The sequence below is a fragment of the Triticum dicoccoides genome, chromosome 3B, assembly GCF_002162155.2.
Source record: "Triticum dicoccoides isolate Atlit2015 ecotype Zavitan chromosome 3B, WEW_v2.0, whole genome shotgun sequence".
NCBI classification, from domain to species: Eukaryota; Viridiplantae; Streptophyta; class Magnoliopsida; order Poales; family Poaceae; genus Triticum; species Triticum dicoccoides.
The window spans coordinates 599,616,761-599,626,082 of NC_041385.1; the positions used below are offsets into that span (position 1 = coordinate 599,616,761).

The window sequence follows — 9,322 nt, forward strand, 5'->3', positions numbered from 1 at the left end:
GGTCGCGTTGCCTACCTGTGTCTGTGTGCCCTCCCGCGTCTCTACCCGTGTGCAGTGCACGACTGCACGTACGGCCTGCTGTTTTCACCCAGCCGCGTACCATGAGCTGGCTGCCGTCGCCAAACAGCTGCCGCCGCCGCCTCCAACGGCCCTGCTCTGGTGGCCGTGAAATCGCATAAACCACATGACACGCATGCAGAGTGAAGCGAAAAAGTGTGTGTGTGTGACAATTTTTGTTTCTCCATGCGATGCGATGCCATGCGTGTCCCCTTGAACTACTCTACTCACCGGACGCCGATGGATCCAGCTGTCTGCATTAACGAGCAGAGATCTGTGTTCGCGTTTGCCAACACGCATCGCTTGCCTTGCCATGCATGCGGACCGGTGCAGTCCAGGATCGATTTCACACCTTTGTTTCCCCGTTGATCAAAACCTTCCATAAACCCACAGCCGCGACCGCGACCGCCACGCGGTTTCCAGGACGCTCCCTCCTTCGGCAGTAAGCAGCCCGACCCGACCCGCCGCCGCGCTCTATATAACCCCCGCCGCCGCCGCCCTCCCCGCTCTCTCTCCCATCTTGTTCACCTCCTCGCACGTCACGTCCCTCTCCTCCTCCTCCCCCTCCTTCGTCCACCACAAGGGAGAAACCCCAAGCCAGAAGGGAGAAACAACGCCGGCGACCACAGACAGCCATACAAGGTGCGTCGCCGTCTTCCCTATCTCCGGCCGGATTTGTTTGTCAATTGAGAATATGGTGACCAGTTCTGGAATGTACCAATGCGCATCAATTACAACTGACAGTGTGGCACGGACGTTTCTGATGTCGCAGATTGATTCGCACGCGCGCCGCGAGGAGCAGGAGCGGCCGATGATGAACGACGGCCGGGTCCACCCGGCGGCCACCAGCTCCGACTTCTCCGGCGAGTACGCCTACTCCTCCTCCGACCCCTCCTCCAGCCCGCTCTACAGCTTCCACTTCGAGAAGCCCGTCCCGCCGCCGCCCCAGCACCAAAACAAGCCGCAGCCTGGCACGTACGTCGTGCAGGTGCCCAAGGACAAGGTCTTCCGCGTACCGCCGCCGGAGAACGCGCGCCTCTTCCAGCACTACACCCGCCGCGCCAAGCGCCGCGCCGGCTGCTCCTGCCTCCGCGCCTGCCTCTACCTCGCCGTCGCGCTACTCTCCCTCGCCGTCCTCCTCGCCGCCGCCGTCGGGGCCGTGTACCTCGCGTTCAAGCCCAGGCAGCCGGCGTACACGGTCGTGTCCCTCGCCGTGTCGGGCCTCGCCGGGGTCGGCAACGCCTCCGCGCCCGGCGCGCTCTCGCCGGGGTTTGCCGCGACCGTCCGCGCCGACAACAGCGCCAACGGCAAGGTCGGCGTGCACTACGACGGCTCCGGGAGCCGCGTCGCCGTGTCGTACGAGGGCGTGAGCCTGGCGGACGGCGCGTGGCCGGCCTTCTACCAGGCGCCGGGCAACATCACGGTGTTCGTGGCGAAGGCCAAGGGCACCGGGATACGGTTCTCGGAGCGCGAGCGCGGGCAGATGGCCGCGGCGGAGCGGCTCCGGTCGGTGCCGTTCGACGTGGACATCACGGTGCCCGTGCGGCTGCAGCTCGGCGGGCTGAGGACGTGGGCCGTGCCGGTGACGGTGCGGTGCGCCATGGCGGTGGACAGGCTCGCCGCCAGCGCCAAGATGGTGTCCAGGTCCTGCGACGTTAAGGTGCCGTTCCTGTTCTGGAGGAACTGACGCCGAATCAAGACAAAAATGGTTACTGGCCGATTAGGAGAGCAGTTCTTGCAGGTAGCAGCAAAGGATTCAGGCTGCTTCCGTGATGTTTTTTCTCCCGATTAATTTGTATGTTGGTTTGATCAAGCAATGTTAATTCTTTTGTCCGTCGAGATCATGTTCTGCCGCGAAATTGTGCTGCAGTTAAGATGTTCACGAGGTGCAACCTCTCTTCTCCTGAAAGACTGAAAGAAAATGGTGTTGGTGCACCGGTACCTGTTGTGTTACAATTTGAACAGCTGCTGACGGAAAAAAGAAACCTAGCAGGAGTATAAGTTTTGTCATATGGTTTGCAGTAGAAACTATACATTTTAATCTGGAACAGTAGCAACTACATATCGTTCTGAATATGAAATGCATGAACTTTTATAGTTCCAAGCAAACTTGGATGTACTACTCCAGTTTACACTAGGTCATTTATGCTTTTGCAATCAATTGGAACTATGAAGGCTCACACACAAGTCCCATGACAAAATTGAACGTTCAGCACCACGGCAACAGGCATGCTTGTTAGTCCAGGGGAAGCAGCTCAAAACTCTGTGTAGACATGAACATACTCAGCTCGTACAAGGACTGAATGTTCAGACTAACACCGACCGAACAAATCAGCTCGTACATATGATCAGACTTGCAGGTCAAATGTCTGCAGTTCAAGCACTTCTGAAGAATCGTTCAGATCCATTTCGAAAGTGGTTTCGAATACATATTAGTGTGCATGCCAGATTAGATCAGCACTTCAGCACAACAACCTTTGACAATATATAGCTCGATGACGATGATTAGGATAGAGCCTGTTCTTCTGCCGTTATCTTTGCCGTCTGGTCAATGCTGAAAACAATGTTGTGAGCTCCCAGCGACTAAGTGTAGTGTCCTTCACGTCTTGGCCGGCTGAACATGAAAACTATATCAGAGAAATTGTCAGAATCTGCTCTGCACTTCTGTTCGGATTGGATACCCGTTTCTAGCTCTCAAGACAGTTAGTGCAGCTCCATGAACTTGAACTAATTTTCAAGCCTTTTCGTTTGTCCAAAGTCCATGTAGGAAAACATCTTGTCCAATCAATGTGATATACTCCCTCCATCCACGAATAAATGTACGTTTGACATTCAAAATTTATCCACAAAAAGTGTACTTCTATATTTTCAATGCACTTTAAAATAGAAAGAAATGCTTCTCTCTCATCACACGGTAATCAAGACCAATAACATTCAACACATAGTCTCCCCAAGTTTTAGATAAAACCACGGACCAAATCCACCCAAATCTTCTTCCACTATAATTAAATGTGAGATACAAGAAATTGTTGTCTAGATAGCACGAGAGGCTCACATACATCAAGACCTCTCAATCTTGGATGGCAACAACAAGATTTGGGGCTCAAGAGATTGTGTTGGAACAATCTCACCAAAGATGTGGAATCAGTATCTTGAAAGAGACAAGGTGGTGGATCAAATCATCACAACCTTAGGTTTGAGCTCCCTTTGCTTGCTTGAAGCTCTTCCTTCAATCTTTATGTTTTCCTCTTCTTCTCCAACGAAGGCTAACCTGATTTTCGTCATTTATATTGGTGGCTTCTGGATGGGACTAGACCTCCCCCTTCCCTCGCATGCAAATAGCAAAATGACCCAAGGTCATTAGCCTATGGGCGGTGGGCTTTGCCACATGTTTGGGCTGTCTAAGGCCATGTTCGGTTGACAGGGTTGTGAGGGGTTTTGACAGGGATTGAGGTGGATTAAATCCTCTACAAGTCAAATCCCCTCCAATCCTCTTAGGGCAGGGTGTAACCGAACAAAGCCTAAATGACTCACATTTGTCATCTTTTTTTTTTGCGGAAAAACTTTCAATCTATTCATCTTCAATCATGGCAGTACAACGAATACCAGAAAAAAAAAATTACATCCAGATTCGTAGACCACCTAGCGACGACTACAAGCACCGAAGCGAGCCGAAGGCGCGCCGCCGTCATCGCCCCTCCATCGCCGGAGCCAGGCACAAGTTGTTGTAGTAGACAGTCGGGAAGTCGTCGTGCTAAGGCCCCATAGGACCAACACCCCAGAACAGCAACCGCTGCCGATGAAAAATAACGTAGATCGGAAGGATCCAAACCGAAGACACACGAACGTAGACGAACAATGATGAGATCTGAGCAAATCCACCAAAGATAGATCTGCCGGAGACACACCTCCACACGCCCACCAACGATGCTAGACGCACCGCCGGAACGGGGGCTAGGCGGGGAGACCTTTATTCCATCTTCAAGGAGCCGCCGCCGTCTCGCCTTCCTGAGTAGGACACAAACCCTAACAAGATTAAAAAACGGACTAAAAACGCAGCCCTCCCGCCGGCCCTTGCCAGGATCCACCGTGCCTCCATGGCCCTAGGGCCACCGGAGACGAGGCGGACCTGCGCCAGTGCCGGCGAGAGGCACGAACCCTAACTTTCTTTCTTGGAGGAGGAGGAGGAGGAGGCTCACATTTGTCATCTCATTACGACCCACATGAGGAGGTATCCCAACAATAAGTGTATATATCTTTTACAATGTGCACACTAAACAAAATCAGTGCTCAAAGTTTTGTGCACTTTTGAGCAGTGGTTTTGTTATTTTTGGTGAGGGCTCCTTGAATGTTATTTGCGGATGAAATTTAGTAAGAAGCTAAAACTTTTGATCTTGTTTGATTTCAAAAAAACTGATTTGTTTTTGTAATATATGTTCTGAATTTGTTGTTCATCTGGGTGCACCTACATCGGGAGCAGACACACCTTTCTGCTAAGCAAATAAAAAAAAACTAAAAAGGTATAATATTTATCCAGTCCCTCAACTATTGTGAAAGTCCAAATTTGGTCACTCAAATTAAAACAATAAAACGTTGGTCTGTAAAGTGTCATCTGCATTTGTCCCTTGGTTCGGTCAAAGTAGTTTTGATGATCACTTGACTGTGGTTTTGCACACATGGAAGCCCACTGGACGACTATTGTGAAACAATGAAAAACGGTGAATGAGAATAAATGGAATATTTTTTATGGGCAAAGACAACTACTCAAAAAATTACCATGGTTTTACGTATTTTGGAAATGCGCAACGATTATGAAAATTAAGAAAACTGTGGGCTTTGTAAACTTCTTGAAAATCGTAGAAATCGGCAAAGATACTAATTATTTTCCTTTATTACTCATGATTTTTTTCTACTCGTCTTCCCCTCGAGTTAGGGTTTTGTTCTCGTGGCGGCGACTACGACGCCGTCGAGTAGATCGTTTTTTCCTTCCCTATCGCCGATCTCTCTCTGTCTTCCTCCGTCGCTCACCCCACGCGAGGCTAGGCAGGGAACGGTGGTTCTAGGGTTTCCCCAATATACCCGGTCAGTTTTTGCATCGGGTAAGGTTCTTCTGATGGCTGCTGATGGGGCCTCGAGCTCCTCGGGCGCAAGCGACGTCGAGCGGATGATGGCAGAACTTGGACTGAAGGAAGAAGATCTTGATGATGTGATCTTCGATGAGAAAGATGCGCCTCCACAGGGACCCAGATGGATTGCGTTGGCTAGGGTAAACACCTCCAAATCGTACAGTCAGACGTGGTTCTACAGAAACATGCGGTCAGCATGGAATATAGCGCAGGAGGCCAAGTTTAAGCCCTTGGAAGATAATCTGTACTGAGTTCAACTGTCTTGTTTAAGAGATTGGGAGAGAGTTATGCATGAAGGACCTTGGAATTTCCGAGGGGATGCAGTGCTTCTTGCGCCTTATGATGGGGTCTCAAAACCTTCATCCATCAAGGTGAAGACAATTGACATATGGATCCAGATACATGATGTTCCTGATCTGTTTGCTCACCTGGTTACCCCACTAGCTGCAAAGGTGGGGGAAGTGCTATTCACATAACAACCGTCTCATGACTTTGTTGGGAATTTTCATAGGGTGTGGATTCGATTGAATGTGTTTAAACCCCTAAAGAACGCTGTATCTATGATCAGAGGGGGGGGGGAGACAGATCTACAGGGTAAAGTATGAGAAGCTCCCTGATTGGTGCGCCGTGTGTGGTATGTTGGGTCATCTCTATAAGGAACACGGTACTGGGATTCATCCCCCTTCGGCTCTAGTCTTCAAGGATTTACGAGCTAGCTGGGCCATGCGAGCGAGCCAAGGTCCTGGAGAGGGCCGAGGTAGGAGAGGTGGCTGCAGGGGAGGCCGGACAGGGGGACGATCAGGCAACCGCCGCGAGGCCGACAGGAACAACTTCCCAGCTTATCAGGGGACGGGAAGGAGAGATGACGACATGGTAGTTGGATGGCAATGGCAAAGATGCTGATATGGATGATCTCATGAGGAAGAGGTTGGCTGGGTTGCCGCTGTAAGGCAATGTGCACAACAACACAAAAGGTGATGCTACAGATAAGCTAGCAATCGTGCCGATGGGCACTTCCATGTCCATTCCCCCTCACAGAGAGAACCCAAGAGGACCCGAAAGGAAGATGATGGCAGTGATGGACATGTTTCGGCAATGAAGAGTTTGGCGGGCTCCTTCGAGGAGCGCCGCCGGGCCCAATGAGTGCCCTTTGCTGGAACTGTCGTGGAGCGGGCAAACCAGCGGCAGTCCGAGAACTTCGCGAATTTTCGAGGAAGTTTGCCCCTACCCTACTTTGTATTGTGGAGACACGGATTGAAGGTTCTAGGGTAGAAGCTTTAGCTAGTTCTATTGGTTTTGATAATGCTTATGCAGTTGATAGTCAAGGTAGGAGTGGTGGTATCGGTTTGTTTTGGAATAATGAAATAAAAGTTGAAATTCCGGGTTACTCTGTTTACCATCTTGATGTCTCTGTAGAGGAGCAGGGTGAGGATAAGTGGAGACTAACGTGTGTTTATGGCGAGGCGCAGACGCACTTACGGCACCAAACATGGACAACTTTGAAAAACATCAGTACAACAAGCAGCTTATGTAACACCCAGGATGTAACTTCCCATCTTTGTAACTCCAACTCTTGCCATTTTCGGCTATGTGATATGATATTTCCTCCGTGGTTGGGTTTTGTCTTTTGTTTTTCATTTTATTCATGTCATGCATATCATATCATGTCATCATGTGCATCTCATTTGCATACGTGTTCGTCTTATGCATCCGAGCATTTTCCCCGTTGACCGTTTCGCAATCCGACACTCCCACATGCACCGGCGCACCCCTCTTGTCTCCTTTCGTGTGCGGGTGTTGAACGTTCTCGGAATGGACCGAGCCTTGTCAAGTGGCCCTGGTATAGCACCGGTAGACCACCTATCAAGTTTCGGGTCATTTGGAGCTCGTTTGGTACTCCAACGGTTAACCGCACTCTCGCTAAGGCCTCTTTTAAGTTGCAGCCCAACACCCCTCCAAAACAGCCCAATAACCCATCTAAGTCACCTCCATGCTCTCGGTCGTTCGATCACGATCATGTGGGCGAAAACTACACCCCATTTGGACACTCCTAGCTCCCTCTACCTCTATATATAGACCCCTCCCCCGAATTCCGGACGAAACCCTAGCGAATTCCCCTTCCGCCGCCACCGGACACGTCCGGGTTGCCCCGCCGCCGCCACGTGTCGCCGCCTGGTTCGTCCGTGCCGCCGCCGCGCCAGTCCCCGCCGCCGGCCCGGCGAGGCCCGGATCGGGCCCCCCCGGCCCATCTCCTCGCGCCGTCGCCCGCTCCCCGCGCGGCCTCGCCGCCTCCCGCGCCGGCCTGCCGTCGCATCGCCGCCGGCCTCCCGCGCCCTGCAGCCCGGCCGCCTCCCCGCGTCGCCGCGGCCCGACTCCGGCGAGGGTCCGGCCGGAGCAGCGCGCCCCGGCCTCGCCCTCCTCTCCTCCGGCCGCCGTCTCCAGCGCGCCCCGGCCTCGTCCTCCTCCCTCCGGCCGCCGTCGTCCCCGTCTCCGGTGAGCCGCGCCGCCACCTCGGGAACCGCGCGCGCTAGATCCAGATCCATATCGGACCGGTTGACCTCTTCCCCCCCTGTTTATTTCACTAAGTCTTTTATCTGCTGGTAAAATCATTGCATGTTCATCGCATCATATCTTCGCATTCGTAGCTCCGTTTCGTCCGTGTAATATGTCAAATTGTTCGTCTCGAAGAGTACATCATTTCATCCCATTGCATCATTTATATTTGAGGTCATCTTGATGCCCGAATGCTGTTGGAAGAGGGCTTCATATTGTTAGTTTCAGATCCTTATCAGCACGAACTCTTTTGTCATTTTTGCCATGATTGATGTGTGCATCCTATGAGGTTGATCCCTAAATGTGTTTTGAACTAGGCTATGTCTTCTTTACAGAGGTGCTTACCATGTATTTTTGTGATCAATGTGGTGACTAGCACAAGCATGCAAACTAGGCTTCGTGTTAACGCTGATTTTAGTTCCTGTTCTGCTGTAAATTTGATGCCATGTAAACATGTTGCTACAGAGAGATCCATGCATAATTTGAGATACTTCAGTAAGGGTGTTTTGAAAACATGGTTTTGCTCTATCCATTCATGCTCCTGGTTGCAATTATGGAGTAGTCTAGCATGTCATTTTCGTGCTCTACTTTTGCTTCAAACTGTTTCCTGGCAGATTGTTTACATGTTATTCAATTTGGCCGAGGTTGTTGTAGTTGGTCCGGGTATGCTATGATGTTGTTTCTTGCCATGTATAGCTTCTATGTCATGTCTTCTTGATGGGTGTATGCTTAGTTTATCATGAGGAGCTCTATAGTGAGTGCATCGAGCTCGCGAAGGTGCCTTCATAATTATTTCAATGCCATGCTTTGTTTGCTGAAATCTGTTAACGAAACTTGCTATGTTTACGTGGGTGCCATCATATTTTCTAGTCCTTTTTGGCTTATGGTCAGTAAGGGACTTTTGATCTATGCTTTGAGTAGATTTATGCCATGTCTTATTTTGCTATTATAAGTTCCTGTAGCATGTTGATAACCTGCTCTGAACATTGCTTCGTGCTGCTGTTTATGCCATGTCCAGCCTGATAATTTTTTTGCACTTTCTCCATGCTTGTTTGAACCTGTTATGATGTGATTGAGCCGTAGCTCAGTGTTCCTCTTTTGTAAAGCATCTCCTGTAGATCACTGCCATATGCTTTGTTTTCATGTTGGGGTGCTGTAGCATAGTTTCTTGTTGCATGCTAAGTAGCATTGTGCTGTTAAACGCAGCTTTGTGTCATACTTGTCTTGCTTGCCATTTGCAAACCGTGCATCCGTTCCCGGTGATCTTTATATTGATTTCAACCGAAATCATCTCATCTTTCTAGCGGCATACTTGGTTTGCCAAGTTGATGCCTTGTTCATCCTTTTTCCTCCCGAAGCACGCATATGCATTGCATATCACATCTCGCATATCATGACATGTTTTGCATCATATTGCTTGCGCATTGCACAGTGATTTATTGTGGTTCCTTGCTTGTGTTCTTGCTTTGGGTAGAGCCGGAAGACGAGTACGTGCACGAGGAACCTGTTGAGAACGCTTACGAGGATCAAACCTTCGACAACTCTGAGAACCTTGCAGGCAAGATGATCGTACCTTCGAAATCATT

The 9,322-nt window shown here is 50.4% G+C and overlaps 1 protein-coding gene across 1 annotated transcript; it reads left to right on the forward strand.

Annotated features, from left to right (window-relative positions):
- The first annotated feature begins 566 nt into the window (after nt 1-566).
- LOC119281632 (NDR1/HIN1-like protein 13) lies at nt 567-1,896 on the forward strand. Its single transcript, XM_037562111.1, has 2 exons — nt 567-699; nt 830-1,896. The coding sequence occupies exon 2, from the start codon at nt 869-871 to the stop codon at nt 1,742-1,744; it is 876 nt and encodes a 291-aa protein (XP_037418008.1). The 5' UTR covers nt 567-699; nt 830-868; the 3' UTR covers nt 1,745-1,896.
- Nucleotides 1,897-9,322: the final 7,426 nt, after the last annotated feature.